General features: G+C 38.7%; 1 protein-coding gene across 2 annotated transcripts; it reads right to left on the bottom strand.

Annotated features, from left to right (window-relative positions):
* Positions 1-23,237, bottom strand: LOC126095052 (dolichol-phosphate mannosyltransferase subunit 3). Of its 2 annotated transcripts, XM_049909732.1 has the most exons (4): positions 22,956-23,237; positions 22,688-22,845; positions 9,358-9,435; positions 1-205 (listed from the first exon to the last, which is right to left on the bottom strand). In XM_049909732.1, the coding sequence occupies exons 1-4, from the start codon at positions 23,050-23,052 to the stop codon at positions 143-145; spliced, it is 396 nt and encodes a 131-aa protein (XP_049765689.1). In that variant the 5' UTR covers positions 23,053-23,237; the 3' UTR covers positions 1-142. The 2 variants fall into 2 exon arrangements, with proteins under 2 accessions (XP_049765689.1, XP_049765690.1); XM_049909733.1 differs by having other exon boundaries at positions 22,688-23,225.
* Positions 23,238-26,905: the final 3,668 nt, after the last annotated feature.

Genomic DNA, 26,905 nt, shown 5'->3' with positions numbered 1-26,905 from the left:
TAAATATACATATATTAATATATATTTCAGAAGTTAAACAAAAAATAATTTCTCAATATACATGCAGTCTTACAATTTCAAAAAGGGAATGGTATGTATAAATCAGCAGTACAATAATGTACAAGCTTGATAAAACACTCTCTCATCTGTCAGAATCAAACACAAAACCTTTCTTCTTGAGATCATCTTTGGCTTCTTGGATTTCCTGAAACCAAAGACAAAGTTATTTTAAAATATTTTAATATCTGATAAGCAAAAAGTAAGTGTTGTACTGGAGGCATCTTAATTCTACTTAACTAAATCTCAGCTCATTACATTAAAATCATATCCAATTCTACAATGTCTACTGGGGCAGCACAATCACCTTATCTGAGGATAAACATGCAAAAACTTTGTTAAAAATATTACAAAAATGATTTTGTGTGTGTGTGTGTGTGTGTGTGTGTGTGTGTGTGTGTGTGTGTGTGTGTGTGTGTGTGGTGGGGGGCAGAGGTGGAGTCATGCCATACACACCAGCGTTAGTCAATCTGCAGTAATGAGTAATGATGCACACTATGTAGGAGCATACTTACAGTTTCACTTTCTTTTCACAGTCATGACTTTTCATTTGATTCACCCTTACATACAGTAACATGAGATACAACTCACATTTATCATACGATGTGTTCACTATATGCCTTTACATACAGAAAAGGCCATTGCTAAACTAGTATAATGTATGGAAAGTTACAGAAAAACTGTCTGCTTTGGGAATGTCCAATACTCAATTGACGGGCATAGACTACAGCGTGACTCAAGGTACAAGAGTACCTGTCCCGCCATACCATATGGGCCATTTGGGTCTTCAAACCCAGAGAACATCTCCTCCCAATTCCAGATATGAGAAGTTACTCTACAACATATTCTCCCATCCTGTCCTCACCTGGTCTTAAACCCCAAACCAGCACCCCTTCCCCAGCCATTTCTTCCTCCAGATGTTTTGCAAAAAATTATTCATTTGCTTAATTCTTCTTCTTGTATATTTTTCCATCCCTTTGTCTCCAATTTTGTCTTTTATTTATTATTGCAACTGCATTATTTTTTCACTTGTCATTTTCTGTTTCTCCTCTTATCTGTCTCCCTCCTTATGGTACTAAATGATGCATATTACATTTTATTAGACTTGTACTGAGGAAATGTACTGAAACAAGAAATGACCACTGCTACTTTCACCTATATATCCAGTCATGCAGCTAAGGTGCCCACCACACTGCATGAAATATCAGAAATCAGAAGCAACATCAGCAAGGAACTATAGCTAACTCAGTGTAAGTTGATTCCTGACAGTTACAGTGGGGTGGACAAGGCAACTTTGTGGGTACACTTCAACCAGTAACTTAACATGATTTTGTAAAATTCTCTATGGCAAAGCCTCAGTGTTGTTACAGCTCAGTAGTGGGCTACTGTTTTTGCCTGCAGCTTCTTTGTGTTTTGCAGCTGAAAGCTGGCAAAAGCATTGCAAGCTGTTAGGAATCTTCTTACGCCATCTCAACTATAGAACAAATGTTAATATCACCACCTCGTCCCAAGCCACAATAAAGAATGCAGAGTTAAAAATAAACCAAGTGCTTAATTCTGTCTATTAAATTCATTTAAATTAATGAAGATAACTGTATGAAATGCATACTATTGTAATAACAATCCACTGCAGTATGCACCTTCAAGAAACTCAACTCTCTACAGTGGACATAAGTACTGATCTTTCCAGTCTTCCAGCCTAAAAAGGAAGCTACATGAACATCTTAGAGGAAATAGAAATCTACACACATCTGGCAAGAAATTCAGTTAACTTTTCAAGTGAGCAAACAGAAGTTAGAAATAAAAATTATGTTGAGAACTTTGACAAAATTCTTATACAGGACAGTATTCAGAACAAAACAAAAACCTGAATTTTACATATGATATAAATCAACATTCATAAAAGATGTATAGATTTAGTAACAAATTAACTGTTTGAGACATAAACTGTTATTGTATCAGCCATGCACAAATATGGAAAAACAAAAGTATTTCATAATTAAAAAATAACATATAAGATACTATACTGCAAGTAAAAATATTCATACAACCAAAATTGTACATTGATATGTAAATGCCGATAACATGTTGAAAGTATCTAGGTACTGCTTGAGACAGAGCTATTGCGCAAAAGCAGTACTCTCTCTCTCTCATGCCCCCCCCCCCCCCTCGCACCAGTTTACAGGCTGACTGGTCACTCGATTGTTTTCTTGTACAGTTGGTTTTTCTTTCATTCACTCTCCTAGTTCGAGAGGTTTCACTTAATGTAAGATAACTGGATGACACAAGTATCTGATAATTACATCAGTTATATGTATACTTCTTCAAAATACATGTATATATTTGCTTACATACAATTTTTTTTTTACTTTTTCGATTTTAATAACTGTTGCTACACTGTAAATATATGTTTAAATAAATAAACGATGACTTTTGTAATTTAAATTTATAAATAGCAGTCAAATAAAAACACGACAAATGAAAAAAATAAGTAAGCCATTTATTACTTCAAAAGTAATCACTGTAACTGTTAATACATTTATCCCACTGTGAGACAAGATGGTCATTCCTTTCACAGAAAAATGTCTGCAGTTGCCTACAGAACCATGATTGTACCTTGACGTGCCTCCTCATCTGAAGGAAATTGATGACCAAGAATGTCTTGCTTCACAGATCTGAAATATGGAAACACATGTAGAGAGATGGGGCCTGTGTGAAAGATATATAAGGGATTCCCAGCAATACTTCTCCAGTGTATGCAAAACAACAGGCACACCATGGTACCAAAATTAACTTACAGTGGTACGTGAACACTTTCCAGAGACTGAAGCATTCCATGAAGTCCAATCACCCAGGAATGTTGATGGATAGCATCATTCTGTTGTAGAGTAGTGCCTGCCTACATGTTCCCAAGTTTGTTTCAATTACACTGCAGAAGTTTCACTGGGAAGCCATTATATGAGGATCACTCCAAAAGAAATGCATACTATTTTTTTTAAATCCATCGTTTATTCTACATGTTTGAAAGTTTTACAGTGTGTAGATACGTTCTTTAGGAACAATATTTTCATTTCTCCACATAATTTCCATCCCTGTCAACTACCTTACGCCATCTTGGAACCAGCGCCTGTATACCCGCATGGTAAAATTCTGGACCAACCTGTTGGAGCCACTGTTTGGCACCGTGCACAAGGGAGTCATCATCTTCAAACCTTGTTCCAAGAAGAGAGTCTTTCAGTTTCCCAAAGAGATGAAAGTCACATGGAGCCAAGTCAGGACTGTAAGGCAGGTGTTTCAGTGTTGTCCATCCGAGTTTTGTGGTTGCTTCCATGGTTTGTTTGACTGACATGTGGCCGTGCATTGTCGTGCAACAGCAAAACATCCTACTTTTGCCGATGTGGTCAAACACGACTAAGTCGAGCTTGAAATTTCTTCAGTGTCATCACATATGCATCAGAATTTATGGTGGTTCCACTTGGCACAGTGTCCACAAGCAAGAGTCCTTCGGAATCGAAAAACACTGTAGCACAGCTTCCCCAGCAGAACGTGTGGTTTTGAATTTTTTTTTTTTTTTGTTTTGTGTGAATTTGCATTATGCCACTCCATTGATCGCCTCTTCGTCTCTGGTGAAAAATGATGGAGCCGTGTAAATTCATCTCCACCATTCTCAGTACGAGAAAGTTCGCTGCATACCGTTTTCCTTGTTTCTTTGTGAGCCACTGTCATCATCATGGGAACCCACCTGGCACAAACCTTTAACGTCAACACTTTCAGTATTCTGCAAACACTTCCTTCCCCTATCCCAATGTAGTGTGACAATTTTTTCACTGTGATGCGTCTGTCGGCAGTCACCAATTCGTTAACTCTCTGCACATTGTCTGGAGTGTGTGTAGTACGAGGCCTGCCGCTGCGAAGACAATCCTCAATATTGCCTTGCCCACTATCATCATGTAACCTGCTTGCCCACCGACTTGACTTTACTGCGATCGACAGCAGCATCTCCATACACCTTTTTCAACCTCTTGTGGATGTTTCCCGCTGTCTCATTTTCACAGCACAGGAATTCTATGACAGCATGTTGCTTCTGACAAACGTCAAGTGTAGCACCCATCTTGAAGACATGCTGTGACGGCGCCACTCACGGGAACAGGTTGAACCAAGTTTGAAAACAAGCGGGAATGTACACACTGTAAAACTTTCACACATGCAGAATGAAAACTGTATTTTTACAAAAATAGTGTGCATTTCTTTTGGAGTGACCCTCGTACATTCTCCATACAGTCTCAATCTCTCTCCATACGATTTTTGGAGCCTTAAAGAACGGTATTCATGGCCATCAACTTGCTTCAGATGAAGAGTTGCACTCCTGGATACAATCATGATTCCATAGGCTACTGCAAACATTTTTTCAAGAAGGCATTGACCTCTTGTCTCATAGGAGGATAAATGTATGAACAGTTATGATGATTCCTTTTTCAATTATGGTGATTCTTTTTGGAATACAGTTTACTTATTTTTTTCCATCTGCGATGTTTTCATTTGATTGCCCCTTATACTAAAGCTACCTCTCTTTTTCTGTCAGTTCTCACTCGTCACTGATAACTTACTTTCAGTAAATTCTATGATGAAAAGAACAGAAAGTGAATAGGATACATTTTTTAATTGTTTGGTTATTTAATCACTTGATTTTTAAGTATATACACCTGCTTGTCAGAAGTATTTTTTGCAAAAAGTGTCTGTCAATCTATGTTTAATTTTATTTGAATTTCTTTAATTGAAATAGTTTCAGAAAATGAGAAAGCCTTGTAGATACTGTGTATCACTTTGAATTTATCTTGAGGATTACTTTTTATTCAGTCATATGATTTTCGCAAGCCCCATGCAAATCAGTGTTTCAGGATTGTGATCCAGACCCAAATGTCACTACTAAGCAAATCCACTATTCATAAACATGGAAGAAAAATTGAACTAAAAGCTAGTTATTGGCACTAAATAAAAAACAAATATCAGAACAACAACAATAGTGTCAGCCTATTATAACAGAGAGCGGTCAAAAGTGATGATTTGATAACACCAAAAGAATTGATTGTTTCCATCCAGGACTAACTGCACTGGGAATCGGGTGAGTTCAGTTGTCACTTCTAGCATTCCAGTGTGCTGCAAACTTGGTTGCAGACTGTTCACGGTGTTGCCTAGATATAGGTTTAACTGTGAAAGTAAAGTACCAATGTGTGAATGTGAACAGTTTTTTTTTTCCTCTCATACTTGTGAAATACTATACTTGCTGCTTTACACAGGCTGAGAAATGTAAAAGGGTTTGTATGTGTGGGTGTGATTAGTAGATAGCCAGTGATATACTGCAAAAGTATTTACCCTTCCTACAAGTAAATGGCTGAGCAAAAGTTTAAGATCTAGATTAAAACGATTTTCAATTCATGGGGATCACCACACCTTTTCAGTACAACAGAAAGCACTTTTAGTGGAAGTTTTATGCTCAACTTTGTAATCCCAACATATAAGCTTCATTAGTGGTGCATTAATTGTGTCTAGAATTAGTTAAACCACAGCAATATACTGTTTTAAATTATGAAAAGAATTTTTCTACTCAGTACACAATGAAATGAACATGTCAAATGCTTATTTTAGCATTGGCATGCCCCCATGATGTCTCCAGTTTCCCCAGGGGTGGAGGGGGGTGCACTCCAAGGGTGTGACGCACTACCAATTGTGTATTGCTGCTCTAATTCAACCAATGAAAGCACTACAGACTGGTTTCACTTAAAAAGAAAGAGTGAACAATTCAGTCAATATGTAAAATCAAATGGACTGTGTTAGTTGTTTTCAACTGCTTGGTTCCATAGACTGGACTGAATCTAAGGAATGAATGAATAATAATCCATGCAACACACAAAACAACTCATTGAATTGATGGTTTTTCATTTAGTTGTTTCCAAAGACTATTTTATGGCAGACATTTTGCACATTTGTTCTAAACCGATTTACTTCCCCCTTCCCTGTGCATTATTATACGGATTCACCATCTCTTTCTGTTTCATTTGCCTGAGATCTCTTTCTGTTTCAGTTGCCTGAAACTGCAGTCGCGCGCACGCGCTGTGTGTGTGTGTGTGTGGGCGCGCGCACTCTCTCTCGTTCGTGAGTCTATTGTTGATGAAGGCCTTAATGGCCGAAAGCTTTAATTGTGAGAGTCTTTTTGTTGTGCCTATCTGCAACTCACCATCTCCTCTATATGGTGAGTAGAAACTTTCCTTCTTATAATACTGTTCTTAATTAGTACTCATTCGAGTACGAGACTTTCTGGCAACTCACCCATTTGGTCCACTGGCATACACCAGCAGTCATAATTGTATTTTGGTTACTATAGACTTACTGTCTAAACAATTCAGATTATTTTTACTGAGAAAATCCACAGCCAACAATCTAAAAGGAAAGTATGTAACACAGGCTGCCAAATACAGAGCATCATCTCTCAGAGTACTGTTCACTTCATCCCATCTCATGGAAGTGGATGGACACATTAGAAGAGATGAAAGTCAACATATTTACATCAGTAAATATCATCCCAACACTGGTTGTGACTTTTGTGTATATAAACACTCTACCACGAAACTAGACAGACAGAAGTGGTACTCTACAGAAGAGTTTGAATGATCTGACAGATCCACACTAAATGAGCTGTGCAAAGTTGCATCTAAGAAATTACCAGCAAACCTCACATGTGAATGCACTAATTGCTGAAACAGTTAGGGAATGGAACTTCCTGCTGTCAGAAGAAAGTCATGGGAAATGCTGGCTAAGGTAGCAAAAAGAGCAGAATGGATTATGTAAAAGTAAAACAGATTATTTACAATATAAGGCACTTTTTTGTGTCTCAAAGACTGAACAACCTAGTTGAGCACTATGTCCATAAGGTATATTACGCAGTGTAGCGACTGGAGCTCTGATGTAGCCTGTAGCTGATAACTGATTTTAATGGGATTTAATAGAATAAATTTGATGCTCAGTTTTCTTTTAATTCTATACATTTTATCCTTGCTTGACAGCCAATTTGCAATCTTGGTGTATTTCTTGGTCCTTTGCTGATGTTGCTTCTCGTATTTCTTGTGGTGTGGTGGAGGTGCCTAAAGCACGTCCACACTAGGCCAATGAATGACAGAGACTGGATTCAGCTGAACATTGGTCGGCAATGCATTTGCTTTTGGCTTCTCGTCCACAAGAAATTAAGGGCTTGGGGTCAACAGATTCGGACATGTGGAATCACAGTTAGCTCTTGTAACTTGCTGATGTTGCTCCTTCCTATTTTGTTATTAAGTAGTGCTTTAATTACAATTTCACCAGCCAGTATTATGAGGGAAGAAGAGGCTTCTAGCAGTTGTCGCATGTGCAGCATTTATGTTACTGCAAGAAGCAGATCGTGAGAAAAGAAGACGGAACAATGGTGGCAGACGACCTCTCTTTTATAATGTAGGAAGCAGTTGGTTGGGACAAAACTGTCTGCCTTAAAGCTTAATTGGAATAAGGGCTATTCCGTAATTTTTTCTTTAATTAAAGCTACTGATTTCAAATTGTTAGTGAATTGTGTTGGCTCTAAAATTTCCAAAGATAACATCTCTTTTAGGAGAGCTGTACCTGCAGCAGGAAGTTAATAGCCACTCCCAGATGATGATGATGATGATGTTTGGTTTGTGAGGCGCTCAACTGCGTGGTTATCAGCGCCCGTACAATTTCCCAACCTTTGCTCAGTCCAATTTCGCCACTTTCCTGGATGATGATGAAATGATGAGGACAACACAAACACCCAGTCATCTCGAGGCAGGTGAAAATCCCTGACCCCGCCGGGAATCGAACCCGGGACCCCTTGCTCGGGAAGCGAGAACGCTACCGCGAGGCCACGAGCGGCGGACTAGCCACTCCCAGTTTTGTTTGTTTCTGTTTGTTATTCACAATGGAAAGATGTCAATGAAGACACCATTTCCTCTTTTCACATCGTGAATATCACTTTCTAGTAGCTGACTGATTTTCCCTCTAAGTGTATAGTCTGTTCATTTTGTTTTTATAATCACAGCTTGTAGGAGTCCACAAACATTCCCATACACAATGTAACTATGTCAGCTTTAATGCTCTCTCCATATTCCACTCTAGACTCTGGTATTTTTAAACACTCAGGACAGCCATAAGTCATTGTCAGTATGTTTTATTGATTGGCTTCGCTCTTTAATTTAACAGTCAACTACTGTACTTTAAACTGCATATTAAAGAGTTTCTGATGATGTTCTTGTTAAATTAAACAGCTGAAAAACTTAAAAGCACCCATTCTGGAGACAACAAATCGCCACTGAACCAACAAACATTTGACCTCATGTCCACATTAGGTGAGGGGTCCCAACATCAAACAGCTGCCATCACTTTTATGTTACTGCGAGCAGACCAAACTGCAAAAAGGCCATCGCTCCTTTGGCTCCAATTTTCCACTTGTACACACCAATGTAAGCAACTCTTGGCCAACAAAGCAGTTGTCTCTTGTTCACTGGCCCATTGTGTACACACCTTAATGTGTGACACGGTAGCAGCAGGTGTTGCTTGAATCTATACCGTGTAAACTAGATTCACAGAACTTAAATATACATGCTTACCACCCACAACACACATCCTTTTTACACCTATTCTGCTGCTGCTCCTTTACTTCTTTCTTTATGCTTCTCTTTTGTTGTTGTTGTTGTTGTTGTTGTTGTTGGTGGTGGTGGTGGTGGTGGTAATGGTCATCTTCAGAATGAAAACTGGTTTGATGCAACTCTCTATGCTAGTCTGTCCTGTGCAGCTCTTTACTGGAACCCACATCCTCTTGAAGCTGCTTACCATAATCAAGCCTTTGTTTCACTTCACAAACTCTACACCCCCCCTTCCCCACACTTCTCTATATGACTCACAAACTAACTAACTATTCCTTGCAAGTCAATTCCATTAATTCAGTCATTACTTATCCAATCCACCCATCTAATTTGCAACATTCTACTGTAGCATCACATGTCAAAAGCCTCTATTCTCTTCTCATCTAAACCGTTTATGGCATATGTTTCACTTTCACACAAGGCTATAGTCTGGACAAATACCTTCAGAAAAAAATCAGTAACACATAAATGCATATTAGATGTTAACATGTTTCTCTTTTTTGATATGGTCAGACAATTTAACTTTTAATATGGTACAAGTTTAATCTTTTTTTTTCCACAGATCATTCATTTCTGGTTTTGGGTAACTCAAATTCATAGAAAAGTATTTTACCATCTGTAATTCTTTCGCTGCGTCCTCACAATTGTTGAAGTTGTAGACCCTCCACAATATTACAGCTATGGAGTAAAGCTGAAACATACATAAAAAGCTGTAACAGCATATGCTTTCAATTGCTAATGCAAATAAAGAAAATATATTATTTAACCCGTTAACTGCTCTGGATGTGTTAACACGCGCGTCTTTGTACATGTCCCTGTGTGCTCTGAACATATTTACGCGCACCACCGGTCCTCCTACCTGGTACTCTGAACGTGTCGACGCATAGACATGTTCAAGAGTACCAGGTAGAAGGACTGTTGGTGCACGTAAACACATTCAGATCACACAGGAACAGGTACAAAGGCACGAGCGTTAAAGCATCCAGAGCAGTTAAAGGGTTAACTTTGAAGTGTACATGAAATGTTGCAATTTCTTATATAATTATTCTGCACAGAATGTACTGTTCTAATAAAACTCACAGTAACTTAGTATCCAAAATCTTCAGAACAGTAATAAAACTGAATGGATTTTTAAAATCTTTGGAACAGTAAATTTGTCTCATAGTGTGACACAAACTGCTGATGATACTAATTTTCCCTTAGCTCAGTTCTGTCAAGTTTGAGAAGGAAACGATAATAGGATACATAGAGCAGGGATGATGAGTGTGATAAGGTTCTAATACACCTGTCATCAAAATCATTTATTAAATTGCCATTATTTGGGACATAACCTCCACATCTAGTTAAGAGATAACAAATCTAATTCTTTCCTGTTAAAGCTGTCTCCAAATTCCTAACTAATTCAGCAACTTGTTGTTGTACATCCCAAAGGCATTTCTCCAGCACATAATAAAAATTATAATTTGTTCTTCCAGTAACAATAAATTACGCCTCCTTCACAAGATTCCAAATGTGCAAATCCAGAGTGACTACTTCATTATCTTTCCAGCTTAAATTACAACCAATTTTATAAGCTTTGTAAATTTGAATGAACAAGTCAGTGTGGTAAAACTGAACTCCACTCACAACCAGTTTCATTAAACCGAAGTTACGATCAAAGTCTCACAGGAAAAACAGGGGACAATATGTGACTGTGACTCTGATGGAGGATGGCTATTGATGCATTATGGCTCGTGACCACATATTTGACAGTGTGGTCCTTCTTCAAAGGTGGCATATATTCTGCTGGTCATCAGCCGTTATGTGAAAAAAGTAAAAAAAGACAGCTCATGTAATCATGTAACAAACACATATCTTAACATGCAGTCCAACTTGTAAAATGGTTTACACATATATTGGGTCACAAATACAGGTAGCACGTGTCACCAACTGCAAGTAACGTGCGCTCTGATCAGTACTAATGAACAATGGTAAAATCGCCTTAAACGAAAACACATACAATCAGAGTTCCAGTTCAATGTTCACATCCAGAAAGCAAGGTATCAACTGATTCAAGTATACGGTGGCTTCAACAACAAGATACAGACTGGACACTTAGTAACAGGGCTGGCTATTTATTTCCTGCAAGTGCCGATAGCCATCCATGTGTTTTTGTGTGCCCCAAGAGTTACGGTCATCAATTTCCTGTCTGTGAGTCTCCAAATTGCTGGAGTGCCAGTGCATTATACATACATGGATTAGAATATTAGTAGTGAGTCTAAGATAAAGATGGTACAAACAATTATGTACATTCAGCAAGAAGTAAAGAAAATCAAGGGAAAATTTGGAAAAGGAATTCAAGTTCAGGAAGAGGAAACAAAAACTTTAATGTTTGTCAATGACATTGTAATTCTACCAGAGATGCTAAGGACTTGATGGTCGTGACAACGACGACGATGATGATGATGATGGCACTTAACACAATGGTTTTAAGGAGAATGTGAACTAAATGCATAGTGAGAATGATGTTTTCCCTTATAAGCTGTCTTGCTGGGACAATAAAAACATACTAGGGGTTTGAAAGGATATATGGCAATGACAATATAGACAATGGTTGCTTTTCAACATATTAAAATGGATAATAAACATCATGTGTAGAAGTGTGCATTTCTACATGAACATCCACGCCCTTGTCCTCACAGTGAGTGTAACATAGAATAAAACATCATAAATAGAGAATCCACTACTAAATGTTACTCCCTCATACATATGACTGGCTGACCACTAATAGAAACAGGGAAAATGTCAGTCATTGTGAGTAAAAGGAAATGGTTGACACCAGTTTCATGCATGGATGTTAGACGTTCTTTAACAAAAACTCAAGTCTCAATTTAAAAATATGAATTAGAAGAGAAATGGACATACAATCAAAATTGTACAAGTGATTCAGATAATCAAGACTGGCTTGATCACTGAATAAAATGGGGACCAGCCATTCTGAGATACATTAAAACATCCCATCCAGTGATTTGTCCAGAAGTCTGGCCTATGCACAAAACTAAAACCTTTTCCACACCTGTCTCACTTACTTAAAACAGTGGACAGATTGTTATCTATAAAAAGTAAGATGTCATACGATGACACTGATATGCCACAAACATCTCATATTTGTGGGCGGTTAAGGAATTGAAAGATCAGAAGAATAAAAGTGTCTCAAAACGGGTTTATACTGTGAATTTTTAGGGTGATCAATAGTGATGGCATTACCACCACTGTTGCAACAATGCGAGACAAATTTTATTAAAACGGGTAAAACGAAAAGTGTATAAAATACAAATTCACTTAAAATCACAAACATTCCCCCATTTTCACACAGATTCCCCTATCATTTGAAACCCAATCACGCATACTGTCAAAATTTCTGATAGAACTATAAAACAATGATTGAAATAAGTGCGACAGACTGATCACTTACCTAAATCTGGATGAGTCAGTCACAATTAAACACTTCTCCCTATTAATTTGGCTGACAAGATTCTGAAATGTCTTCCCACATTTGTCTTATACTCTATTAAAATAAAGGACAGATCAGCTTGTAAACTACTGTATGTCCTTTCATCTGAATATAAAATACATTCAATTAAAATAAGGTGTTCAAGATCTGAATGCCACAAGTACTGCAATTTATGGGTCCTCTCAATGAAGTAGGAAGCCACATATCACCCAGTATGTGCCCTATCCATAGTCAAGTGAGGTGGCCTTCATGTCTCTTATTGGCCTGAAGGAGGTAAGTTGAGGCCAGGTAAGTACAAACACTTTAAAGTGGTAGTTGGCTGTTAGTGTAATGAAGTAAGGACCTTGACTGCCATGAGGAGAGGAGCAATGCAGGGGATGAAACCCTATCTCCCCTTGTGAAGCTAGCAGCCTCCAATCATGACTTGACTTGACTTAATTCCTTTGGCCCCTATGGGGGCATAGGGCATCCAGGAGAACTCGTCATCCATCTCTGTCTTTGGCCATTTGCCTCAATTCTGCCCAGGTCTTGCCAACTCTTTTTGCTTCCCCTTCCGCTGTCCTCTTCCATGTGCCCCTTGGTCTTCCTCTCTTCCTTGTTCCCTGGAGATTCCATTCCAATGCTTTTTTCTCGATGGCTCCATCTGGTTTTCTCAAGGTGTGCCCCAACCAGCCCCACTTTCTCTCTCGTATCTGGTCTTCTATAGGTATCTGGTTTGTTATTTGCCAGAGCTCCTCATTACATATTTTTTCTGGCCACCAGATATTCATGATGCGTCGAAGACATTTATTTATGAAGCTCTGTAACTGGGTTGTTATCTTTTTATCCATTTTCCAGCTTTCACTGGCGTACAGAAGGACGGTCTCCACATTTGTATTAAAAATACGGATTTTTGTTTTGTATGTGATATTTCTATTTTTCCATATTGGATACAATTGTATGAAGGCAGCATTTGCCTTTTTAATGCGGTTTTTCACGTCATCTCCAGCTCCGCCTTCTTCCGCCACTATACTACCCAGATACAGGAATGAGTTGACAGTCTCCACTCGCTGCTCACCTATTAACAGGGGCATCTCCATGTTACCTGAATTTACTCTCATTTCCTTTGTTTTGCCTGTATTTATCTTGAGGCCAGCAGTCTCTGCTTCTTCTTTCAGCAAGCTTAATTTAGCTTGCATATCAGTCAGCCTTGGAGCTAATAAAACTATGTCGTCTGCAAAATCCAAATCCTCCAGACGTTCGTGGATCCCCCACTGGATTCCTCGTCTCCTGCCTGCTGTGACTCTTCTCATAACAGAGTCCAGAATGAGTAGAAAAAGTGTTAGTGACAAAATGATTTGGGCTTTTATGGAAGCATAACTGATAGGAATCATTGATCCCTCCTCCATCTAGCAAGTCATACCGAAAGTCTGAGATGTATCTGAAGTAGCCTTTTCACTCACTAAGAAATCCAACACACAAGACACAGCAAAGTGAGGTATCCGACACTTTCCATAACAGTGACCACAGACACTTGTTATAGTTCGCAGGGCCATAAATGATACAGTGCAAGCTTGATGTCTACTACCTTATGGAACCATAGTTCAGAATACCCTACCTAAAAATGCCATGTTGAACTGACCACACAATACCTCAACAGTGAGATATAACATGTTAGGGAATAATGCAATAAGCACCCAACTTAGGGTAGACACTTCATTGGCTGGCACATCTACTTATTCATTTCTCTAAATTCCCATGACCCCCGCTAACCATTATAATCATACTTCCTTCCGCAGCCTTTCAGGCAGAGAAGGGAGTCTTGGAACATTGTGTGTGTGTGTGTGTGTGTGTGTGTGTGTGTGTGTGTGTGTTTGGGTGGAGGGGGGACTATAGATTAAAGGGCAGTAAGGGAGCCCGAGCAGACGTGAAATTTCATGGCAGAAACACCTACCACCTTGTCAAGCACCATCAGGGTTCCAGAGGGCACTCTCAAGAAAAACTACTGAGTTTGACAGAAAGCTGCTGTGCCCCCCCCCCCCCCCTCCCCACTTAGACCTATTAGAAAGTACAGCTGTGTAGTTGTAGTGTGTATTTAAAATTAAACAAAAACACACACTCCTGGAGGTGCAGTTTACCCTGTACGTCAGTAAAATCACTCTGCACACCTTCAGTAGCCAAGGTGATAGCCTGCTCCAATCTGGGGTTACAGCTGCTATTTGTACTGCATCAAACTGCCAATAACTTGTGCTTTATATTATTCCCATACAGCTTCGTAACTTGTGGACAATTTGTGAAGATTGCTTTGGAGCAATGGCTCGATAAGCAGATGGCTGTTACAGTAAAGAACATGTACACCTGATAGCATGAGGAGCTTCCATCCAGATAGTAAGTGGTGTCTCCCCAGCCTCAGCATAAGTTTAATCTTATTGGCTCTTGTGGACTGTGTCAATAGTCTTGATCAGGGGCGGGCATGAATCCAGCACGTGTGCGGTGCACTTGCACGCGTGCAGTTAACAGGTGTTCTGCGTGCACGCAGCGGCAAGCTGGTCACCTGCTTACCTCCCCACCCCACCATACCTTCTGTCCACTCCTTCCTCTGTAATGCGTTTTGCTTTTCTAGCTTGCTTTATTGAATGATGGAATAAGGTTAGCAGGAGTGCTTGAAATAAATCATGGTTTGAAAGAGTACCTATTAACTACGATATGTTTTATTTAATTATCACAGGTGGAGTTTAGAATACGTTTAATATCTGGAACAAAATTTCTGCATACAGACAAACGCAAACAGTTACGTAAATTTTCATCACTTATGTTTGCTCTTAACCGAGCCTTATTAATTCAGCAAATGGTTTTCCAGCTCTCACTATATTAAGCGCAATTTTATAGCTTGCACGTACCGCTGGGCTATTATTGTTGTCGTCCTGAAAAACTGAAAACAGTGCTCCATAAAATGTTAAATCAGCTGGGAGACATGACGAGAGAAAGTTGCAGATCTCTCGTGACAACGGCAACTAGGGCAGATGGATCTAATATCGTCAGGTCGCTCTTGTTAAGCTCGGTCTGCAGCTCGTGGTCGTGCGGTAGCGTTCTCGCTTCCCACGCCCGGGTTCCCGGGTCCGATTCCCGGCGGGGTCAGGGATTTTCTCTGCCTCGTGATGACTGGGTGTTGTGTGCTGTCCTTAGGTTAGTTAGGTTTAAGTAGTTCTAAGTTCTGGGGGACTGATGACCATAGATGTTAAGTCCCATAGTGCTCAGAGCCATTTGAACCATTTTCTTATGCTCAGTCAATTTCTCCATCCACTCAGAATCCGACAATAAATTGTACTCGTCCTTGTGAAATTTATTATAATGGCCTTCAATACTAAACTTCCGCTGACCAGCGAGAATACTGCCACATATTAAACATTTCGAATTTTCACGTTTTTGCACAAAGAAAAAATGATTCTCCCATTACTTTTTAAAAGATAGCAAATCTCCACATCTGTGTTTCCTTGATTCACTCTGCATTTTCCGGTTCTTGAAATACAACGTTCACTATGTAGTGGTCGCTTCGCATCAACGTCCGCGGCTTGGTCTTGTACTACACTGCCGCAACCTGCCGGCTGTCGCCACTGCCCCATTCGACGATTGCACGCGAGCAGCACACGTGCAGCGCTGTGCGCTCACGAGCCGCGTGCAATGTTTGCCCGCACCTGGTCTTGACTTAAGAGTACTGGACAAAATATTGGTCACCTCTCACAGATTAAATGAGCTCACTGGTCACTCTGGAGCACTGTGCACTGTAGATGGTGTAGAACTGATAGCATGCGGTCATTTGATCCTGCAGCACTGACATATTGCATTGGAGTGGTGTGCATGCCAGTCAGTCAAATGGAATAAGTGCAGTTGGATGGATCCACGTGCAGAACGGCAGAAAAGAGCTACCAAGTTTCAACACATCCATGATCATACCACAGTTGTATGGTTTTTCAGTGTATCAATGTAAATTGTCCAGTGTGTCTATTACTTGCAACCATGGAACACAGCACAGGAATAGTGTTCATAGAAAGATGTTACCTGACAGGTACCAGAAACTAGTGTCATACCTTGTCACTGAATATTGGTTTCAAACTCGACAAACTATAGATCCATCTTAACCAGTTTATGAATGAAAATTGTGAAGGAAACTGCATGTAACAGACATTTGTAATAATGTAATCCCAAAAGGCCATTACTTACACTGGCACCCACAGCTGCACATCTTCAATGGGCCTGCAGTGTTTTGGTGCCAGAGTTTTACATACCATGACTAGAGCCCACTCATTCAGATTACAATGAACATGCAACAGGATGTTTCAAGAATCTCAGTAGCGAAGTGTTGCCCTTTCTTCTACATGTTCATGAAGTGTAGGCTGGACACTCCCGTCTTCCAAGATGACAACATCCACACTCACAGAGCTGCCCACATACACACAGAAACTCACTGGAACTACCTGGGCCAGCAGGTGAAATGTAGCATGCAGCAGCCTCTATAGCCACAACTACTTTGAATCAAGTATCACTTTATATTGGTACGTCAGGTGACTATTGAAGAGGTACTGAATCAAACTAGGGAGAACTTGACTAAATAAAGGCACTCATTGATAGAACACATACTGAGGGACACCAGAGTTTGAATACTGTAAGCAGTTTCACATGGATGTAAGATGCAGCAGTTAAGCATAGATGAAGGGACTTGCACAGGACAGACTAGTGTGTACAGCTTAAACAAACTAGTTTTTAGATTGACAAAATAAACAATGCCTGTGTGTGTCTTCAAGGAGCTGGATTGCAAGCACTATCTGCCAGATTCTTCCACTCATGCTGGTAGGACTTGGTGCCAAGCAGAATAAGACTCCCATTCCTGTCTCTGTATGCATACACAAGTGTATTTTTTGACAGCAGCTAACTGATCTACTGCACACCTGTACTATACACCTTACTGTTAAAATATGTGAGGAAGTCACAATAAATCAGAATGTTATTGTCAGTATGCTATCTCAATTGCCATAATGGCTCTAGGTTAAAATAATTCTGCTTGGAACATGAAATATTCATTTCCTAGTCACGTTGTCCAGCACCTGTGGTGCAGTGGTAACATTTTTGATGTCCTCGGTCTCAGGTTCAAAACCTGCCACAGCTTAAATTTTGAATAAAAATGAACAGCAATGGCCACTGAAGACTTTGGCATAAAAAGTCACCCTCATCCTGCCAACAACCTTGTCAAAGAGGACAGAGGAGCAGACAGAGGTTCCTTGGGGTGGGAAACTGCTCCTAAAAAGCGGCAGAATCAGCAAAGATCAACGGCACACGAATGCAGAAGGCATTGGAGACCACTGCATTAAAGACAAATAACATGTATTCATATGACATGTAGACTACAACTGAACAAGTGTCAAGATGATCTCTTCATTGGTGAAAGATTCTGGACTAGTCCCCCACTTGGATCTCCAGGGAGCGGGATCTGCCAAGGGGGAGGTGACCAAGAGAAAAAAGACTGAAAAATCAAAGAAAAGATAATCTTCTAGGAGTGGGGATAGGAAACTTAAGGAGTTTGAAAGTGGTCAGGAAACTAGAAAACCTAAAAAGGTAAATTTTAAAGCTCAGTCTACATATAGTGGGAGTCAGTGAAGTGAAATGGAAAGAAGACAAGGATTTCTGGTCACATGAGTATAGGGTAATATCAACAGGAGTAGAAAATGGTATAACAGGAGCAGGATTTGTTATGAATAGAAAGGCAGGGCAAAGAGTGAGCTACTCTGAACAATTCACTGATAAGGCTGCTATCATCAGAATTGACAGCAACCCAACACCAACAACATTTCAGGTATGCAAGGGAATGTAACAAGCAGAAGCAGAAGAAATGCAGGAAATACATGGTAATATTGGACAGGTAATCCAGCATGTTAAGGGAAATGAAAATCTAATAGTCACAGGGGATTGGAATAAGGTTGTAGTGGAAGGAGTAGAAGAAAGGGTTATGGGAGAATATGAGCTTGGTACCAGGAATAAGAGAGGAGAAAGACTAATTGAGTTCTGCCATAAATTTCAGCTTGTCACAGCAAATACTCTGTTCAAGAATCACATGAAGAGGAGGTATACTTGGAAAAGGCCAGAAGATACGGGAAGAACTCAGTTAGATTAAAATCATGGTCAGCTAGAGATTCAGAAATCAGATATTGGATTGTAAGGCGTGCCCAGGAGCAGACATAGATTAAGATCACAATTTAATAATGATGAAGAGTACGCTGAAGTTGAAGAAACTAGTCGGCAAGCGATATTGCACAAAGACATGGCATATAGAAGCATTACGGAATGAAAAGATATGCTTGAAGTTCTCCAAGGGTACCAATTGTGCAAGAGATATCTAAAAAGGGCAACTACAAAAGATGGAAAGAAAAACACAGCGTCTAGGAAGGTAGCTGTGAAGAAATCACGGATAACATAAGGAATAGTTCAGTTGATCAACAGAAGAAGTAGTACAAAAACGTTTACGGAAATTTAAGAATACAGTCATACAAGTCACTTAGGAATGAAATAAATAGGACGTGCAGGGAAGCTATGGCAAAATGGCTACATGAAATATGCGAGGAAATCAAAAAGAAATGATCATCGAAGGACTGACTTTAAAACATTCTGTGAAATTAAAAGCAAGCTCAGAAACATTAAGACTTCAATTGGAATTCCACTGTTAAATGCAGAGAACAGAGTGAATGTGTGGATCGAGAACAGCGAAGGGTATATGAGAAGGAGGAGGACTTGTCTGATGACGTGACAGAAAAAACAAACAATAGTCAACAGGAAAGAGATAGGGGATCCAGAATTTGAAACAGCTTTGGAAGACTTCAGATCACAGAATTTCTAAAATCATTGATTGGAGTAGCAACAAAATGACTATTCATGTTTGTGTGTACAATCTATGGTACTAGCAATATGGTATAGACTTTGGGAAAAAACATAATCCACACAATTCTGGAGATAGCAAAAACCGACATGTGTGACAATTATCGCACGATCAGCTTAACAGCTTATGCAACCAAGTTGCTGACAAGAATAGCATACTGGAGAGTGGAAAACAAAATTGAGGATCTGTTAGATAACCAATCAGTTTGGCTTTAGGAAAGGTAAAAGCAATAGGGGCAGTTCTGACATTACAGGTGACAATGGATGCAAGACAGAGGAAAAAATCAATACACATTTGTAGGACTTAGAAAAAGTGTTTGAAAATGTAAAATGTGGCAAGATGTCTGAAATTCTGAGAAAAATAGGGGTAAGCTATAGGGAAATAAGGGTGACACACAATATGTACAAGAACCATGAGAGAACAATACGAGCGGAAAACCAAGAACGAAGTGCTCGGATTAAAAGGGGTATAAGACAGGCATGTAGTCTCTCACCCTACTGTTCAATCTATACATCAAAGAAGCAATGTCAGAAATAAAAGAAGGTTCAAGAGTGGGATTAAAACTCAAGGTAAAAGGGTATCAATGATCAGATCGGCTGATGACGTTACTATCCTCAATGAATGTGGATTAGAATTAGAGAATGTGCTGAATAACTGTCTAATAAGTACAGAATATGAATTGAGAGTAAATCTAAGAAAGGTGAAAGTAATGAGAAGTAGCAGAAATAAGAACAGTGAGAAACTTTAAAACAAAACTGATGATCATGAAGTCGATGACGCTAAGAAATTCTGATACCTAGGTGAGAAAATAACCCTTGAAGGACTGAGCAAGGAGGACATAAAAAACAGACCAGCCACAACCAAAAAGGGCATTTCTGGTCAAGAAAAATCTACTAGTACCAAACTCAGGTCTTAATTTGAGGACAAAATTTCTGAGAATGTACATTTGGTAGTGTAGCATTGTATGGTAATGAAACTTGGACTGTGGGAAAACTGGAGTAGAAGAGAATCGAAGCATTTGAGATGTGGTGGTACAGAAGAATGTTGAAAATTAGATGCACTAATAAGGTAAGGAATAAGGAGGTTCTCTGCAGAACTGCAAAGAAAGGAATGTCCGGAAAACACCGACAAGAAGAAAGGACAGGATAATAAGACATGTGTTCAGACAATGGAGAATAACTTCCTTGGTACTGGAGGGAGCTTTGGAGGGTAAAAATTGAAGAGGAAGACAGAGATTGGAATACACCCAGCAAATAATTTAGGACATAAGTTGCAAGCGCTACTCTGAGACGAAAAGGTTGGCACAGGACAGAAATTCATGACATGTCGCATCAAACCCGTCATACGACTGATGGGATGGAAAGGCAAGGTGAGGGGGGGGGGGGGGGGGGGAGAAAGTAAGTCAGTCAGGTCCCTAAATCACAATAGGTGCACGAGGATATGTACCACATATTCATCAAGGATTACCTCCATCCAAACTCACTGAGACTTATCTACTAACACTGTATTAACAAAATAATTGAAAAATGTTGTAGTTCAATCAACTGGGATCTATATTCTTGATGTCCAATTTCTATTGCCAGTTTCAAAGAGATGGTTTGCAGTGCAAATTTACATAATCTATACTGTTGAACAAGTGCATGAAGACATGATGGTCTCAGTTGTACCCAAGACAAGACTGGGGGAGAAAGTAATACAAGAAGAATTTATTAACATCTTCAGATTTGCTTGCTCAGGTGTTTGAGGAATTGTTGGCTATTCATATCCTTAACAATGAAATTTTAATTACTACAAGATATAGGTTAACTAAAGCTATCGATACCAGATGCCAGCTGCCAGCTCTATCCCATGACGTAATGGTGGCATGGCATGTGACAACATGTACACACAGCTAGAGAACAGGACACTGAAAATATTTGTTTGGTGTGTATATTACTTTTTGGAATGTAAGTAGTAGTGACAGACTGATATGTAGTGTAGCCTGATGCCAAGATTAGTTTGAAAGGTTTGGTTGTTTAAAAGTTGGTGGAGCAGTATCAAATGCTTCAGTTAATCCAAAATATTCATGTTAATTGGAATTTCATGCAGTGAGAGATGTTACACTCATGTTCAAGAGATGCTAAGCCTGCAGGTTTTAAGATTTGTAATAATCTATCATCAGGAATGAACAACTTCTTATAGTTAGGACATCTGTTCTGGCTCATTATCTTAACTTACCATTTTTTATTCAAATTATTGGCTAGAAACGCAGACAGGTAAATTTAATTAGCCCTTAAACGTAAATTTTTGAACTTGCTTCATAGACAATACAAAAACACTGCAAAAAACCTATACATTCAATTGGCTAACGTAAGCAGAAAAGCAGTTGTTGAAGTTTGGGCTATTCAGTCACCACATACACTACAGAAGATATATTTATGCTGTAGTTACATAATGAGCTGGGTGTGCATTGTGACTGCACACTGTAATTGGCTACTAGAAAATTCAGCTACAGTGATGAGAGACATTGGTAACATTGAACTTCTGAAGCCATCAATGAATACAGTATGCCTACTCAGTGTCTTATGCAACTTCATTACACACATTTAACCTCCGTCTGTTATCTGACAATTTCAGAGAGGTTTTCAGTCTTCTGTTAAAGTTTCTGTGACTCTTTAGCATGCTTTTTCCTTTCAAGACAAGCAAGACAATTGTGTCCAAATCAAGTACTTAACTCATCTGTGTATGAGACTCATGGTAATTCCTATTACTGACGAACTAAGATGCAAAAACCAAAGATTTCCGTTACAGTTGATTCACACTACCACAGGCGTCTGCAACGATCGAAGAGGGGGGGGGGGGGGGGGGAGGGGGCGCACTATTACACTTATCTTTATCTCACAGTCCATTCTGTGCGGATGGACACTGTTCTTATCTGTCTTTAAAGTTTAACGCAGCATAAACACCGTGACAACTAAGAATTGGGGGGTAATGAGCGTAACTTACTGCGAAATTCTTGAAACTATTCAAAATTTAACAGTACATAAATAATTTCATAAAATGAGATGCAATAAGAAAAATTAAAACTACACCAAGATATTAACGAAGTTAGACGTTTGTGAAAATACTACATCATTTACCTGATTACTGTCCAGAACCACCTGCCTGTCCATGAACTACTTAGAACACATGAGATCAAGAAGTTGAAGTGTCAGATAATATTACAATCTATCACTGTATTACCTTCTTTAAGCATCAGTATTCATTTGTACTACTTTGACTTACAAATGCATTAGAAGATAAATTAAATGTGGTAGTTCACAAATCAGAATCTAAGTAAAGTCAACCACTGCTTCAGATACGACTCTATCACGTCACAAGCACTTAGCAGAACAATTCAGACTACTTCAAATGGCATCATTCAGAATAAGTAGAGGTAACCGAAAGTTGAAATTCCACACTTCAGCTTTGATCAGAAGTCAACGAAATCGACAACGCACTCAGACCAATGACATTTAGTTATAATTACTCTCAACATAATTTAAAGAAATTGCTCTTTACACTTACACCAAACAGTATCAAGACGATTAGTGGAAGTGGTTTGATGAGAAACATCCATTCGTCAAGTAATCTCGAGTGGACTTGACGAGTTACGAGGGCAATCCATATGCTCGCGAAAAGGCTCACGCCTAAAAGCCACTCCATAAGCTTAGTCATTTTAACGTCTGCAAGAAATAGTCTTGTTACACCCACACTACGATTTCGAGACCGGAATACACAATTATCAACTCGCTTTATAATTTATCGTTTTCCTTTTCAAACAATGATACATTACACTGAAATATAGCCAGAAAATCGTCACTGAAGTCAGCACAATGAAGCCCCAGCAGTAAGGAAATCGCTACACATGACAACGTCAACATACAACCCATAACATTCCACACACATTCCAATCAACACGTTGTCAACATAACACGTTAACCAACGATGTTTATAGTACTCAATATTCAATTCAGAGATACCACAGTCTATTATTTTCCTTTTTTATTGGCTTCTAGCATACAAACTTTTTAGGCATCACAAGTAAATGGACTAACACATATAACAAGGTAACATTTTTTCTTCGTCATACATACTGTTTAGGGCATACATTCATATGTTTTCAGATCAAAATTACTGTAATCAGATTACGAAACTCAGTTGACTGCTAAAATTTTATTTGTTAATTAAGTTCTTTAGTTAAGTTCAATTCATTTTAGATTTTTATGTCTTCTTTCGCTGTAAACTGGGATATGGCATCGTATGTACTCCTGGTTGTGTCTCCGAGAATTGGGATCGTTCAAAGTGGCTGGCAGTGACAAAGTCTTAAGAGGTCCTTTAAAAAGTTACCTCTGCCTTCCTCATAGCGTCTACACTGAAATAAGACGTGATTTACATCACCAATTGTTTCCTCTTCATATTGACAGAGGGGTGTCTCTGATACGCCGATTATATGTAAATGGGCAGGGACAGATCCATGATTGAGACGCATTCTCACAATGGACGTTGTAATTTTCCTTGAATGTTTAAAGTTCGCAAACCCCCTGTCTTGATATGAATGTCTGTATACCTGCATAGCATTTACCTCTCGTTTGTTGGCTTTCATTCCATACTTCCTGCTATGAGATAATCGCTTGTTGTTTTACTTTTAAGAGGTATTCTGTCTATGGGAGTTTAATGTACAAGGCAGTCACAACACTCCGTCTCGTTTTTGTTACCCACAGCTGTAGCAGCGCTCCAAGGGGCCAGCAAGCGACACTTCTGAAATACGATGTCCGAATACGATATCCGATGAGTGCGAATATGACATAGTTTTTATAGAAGGGAGTGTATGTAGTGCCACGAAAACCGACAATAACTAAAAAATTACGCCACTTTTGTGATTATTTATTTTGCTAAGGACGTTGGGAGATACGAAACGGTGCTTTACAGGATTCTCCTGTAACGTAAAAACATTTACTGAATTATGTCGTTTTCTCCCAATGACAAAAAATGATAGTAAACACCACAAGACACGACATTTTACAGAAACACATTGTATACCTATCCGACAAGTAGAGTTTGCTTCCCTACATTTTTAGCCAAATCGGTGAATGTGGAACGTGGGAAACCTATATGGAATGCAGTATCTGTAGTTTAAGAGAAAACCACACAGACATGATAATAAATCCCAACACAAGAGAAGCCAGTTCTGTAATTGTTGCTAAATCTGAGCCACAAATGGCAAGAGTCTTCAACACATTTACTTTTGAAGCAAAAGTAACTACATTTACAAAAATATTCGTGACTTATAAAGTTGAGTGAAGTGTAAAACAGGATGGATCATAGGACTCCATAAAAAATTTTTAGAGTGTCAAGAAAAGTGCTTTTGATAATAACAACAAACAACAACAAAATTATATGCTTCTCATGAATTAAATGTGTTTATATTCTCTTACTTTCAGAGGAATAAGCTGCAAATATAAACATATTCTAAAGTATTTCTGTGGAGATTCTATGCTATAGAAGTGTGGACCAAGAAGGTTGCGCATGAATGGCAAATAATGTTTTGAATACAATCGAAAAATTTGTATGTATTTATTGCGTCTATGGGATTTATTACAGCTCCTTAATAAAATACTTCTAGGTAAACTTGAAGCTACGAATAATAGAGGTTTTAAATAAATGGTTTAGGTCTCATCTACAGACAGAGTGCCAAGGATAGAATATCGAAAATTCCAACTGGCTCAAATTAAGTGGTGAAACGTCTTTCAGATCAAAAATATTTGAACACTGCAGTCCCTCAAGGGAGTGTGTTTGGCACAATACTTTTTCTCATTTACATTAATGACTTCCCCTGTAGGTCACACAAGGAGAAACTTCATTATTTGCTGATGACACTAAAATAATAATTATAGATAAGACACCAGAAATGATAGAAGTAAACGCTGGAAAGGGACTTATGGCAGTCCACAACTGGACAAATAACAATAAAGTAACTCTTAATGCAAAAAAAGGGTAATAGTATAAACTCCTACACAAATGAAAACCTAAAGTACATAATGAAACCATAAAGTGTGTAGCTGCTGCAAAAGTTAGTTATGTATCGTGATCAACAATAAAAATGAGATGAACATATCAGGGTACTAGGAAAAGGAATTAACACAGCATGCTATGCCTTATGAATATCAAAGACAGCGTGTAAGAGCTCATGCCTAAAGGCAATATTTTTTGCACATATACGTTCTATCATCACTTATGACATAATATCCTGGGGTGTAACGTTCAGAATGTGTAAAATATGTTCAAACTGCAGAAATGAGTCATCAAATAATGAGCATGAGTCACAAAAGGAATCACTGCATTAAGCTAATCAAAAAATGGGGTATTCTGACAGTGCTAAGCGAATACATGTTTCAAACTGCAGTTTTGATACAAAAACATTGGACATTTATGCAGAAAACATCTCCATACATGATCATCAAACCAAATACAGCGATTGCCTGTACCTAGACAGGATGAACAGAGCAAAGACACAAACCACTATGTCTTAAAAAAAGTCAAGATACATAATAAAATTGCCAAAAGAGATTAGAAACATAAAGCAAAAAAAGCATCTCTCTAAATTTAAGACATACCTTAAAGATGTAATTTATTTCACGCAATCTAAAACCAAGATGCATTACCAGAGGAGTTTTATGATCTATTTCTTTTACTAGAAGTATGTTCTTTCAGCCTTATGTAATTCAGTACCTAATAGAACGTTTTACGTATATCCTGTTTTTCCATTATCTTATGTACCTCTGCTATAAATGACACATAATGTATGTCTAATGACGATATTCATACAAAGGAATTTGTCTACAGATGAATGAAGAAATAAATAAATTAATGACTAGCATCAACAATTTCTACCACTAGTCTGCTTTTTTATACTTATTTATTGTCTTCATCCCTGTTATCTAAAATCTTAGTATCTTGCAGAGAAGCAAGTTAATTCACTGGCAGTTCTACTGTTTGTGAGGGGATTTATATGGGCAGCACAGAATGATAGACAAAACATTTAATATCCCATACTGCAACACAAAACTCATCACAACCAACTGTTAACACGATATCAATTGGAAAAATTCAGTATCCGAACATACTTTCATCACATGAAAATAATTACACAACATGTACCAAAAAGAAATCGGAATATGATAATAGAATTTAGTAACTGGCTATGATGAAGTCGATTAATAGCTAAAGCAAACTTCGCAATGAATGACCAGAAATCTCTTGGGTTTCCAGGTGCCTGAGTGCATCAAAATGATGTGACATTTCAATATGTGTTACTCCTGTTATCTTATGGTGAGATGTTGACACTACTTTTTTCACCTCAAGGAACAGAGCAGCTCATTATAGTTAAGTGCACAGGTGCTGACTTCATGGCGTCTGAGGGGGCCCAAGCCCCTCAAAAATTCGTGTGCCAGTGCCCCCCCCCCCCCCCAATAATTTAAGAAAATTATTAGTTATATTATGCTTCGTGAAATCACAAAATTATGTTGGAATTTTTATTTTCCTGGTTTGACGATAGTTACCTTTTAAAATACATTCAGTAATCAGCTAAAGCAAATAATTATTACCGTAGTAAGCAGGTTAACTGAAAACGAGTGGTGTGAATCATAATAGTGCTACGGTGCTGTGAGCACACTTAGCATTGTCCGGTTGAGCGAACCTTAGGGGTTACGTCTGGTGCTGGCGGGCTAGCACTGTGACCACAGC

This window comes from Schistocerca cancellata, chromosome 8, assembly GCF_023864275.1.
Source record: "Schistocerca cancellata isolate TAMUIC-IGC-003103 chromosome 8, iqSchCanc2.1, whole genome shotgun sequence".
Classification (NCBI taxonomy): Eukaryota; Metazoa; Arthropoda; class Insecta; order Orthoptera; family Acrididae; genus Schistocerca; species Schistocerca cancellata.
The sequence above is the reverse complement of the archived record's forward strand: the minus strand, read 5'-3'. Positions and strand labels throughout refer to the sequence as shown.

What these genes read in the sequence shown, in the direction of transcription:
- LOC126095052 (XM_049909732.1), bottom strand. Translation starts at nt 23,052, where the DNA reads ATGGGTTGTATGTTGACGTTGTCATGTGTAGCGATTTCCTTACTGCTG. An exon ending in TTTTCTGGCTATATTTCAGT is followed by an intron (nt 22,846 to 22,955) that starts GTAATGTATCAT and finishes TATTTCTTGCAG; the next exon opens with ACGTTAAAATGACTAAGCTT. An exon ending in CAGCGAAAGAATTACAGATG is followed by an intron (nt 206 to 9,357) that starts GTAAAATACTTT and finishes CTTTGGTTTCAG; the next exon opens with GAAATCCAAGAAGCCAAAGA.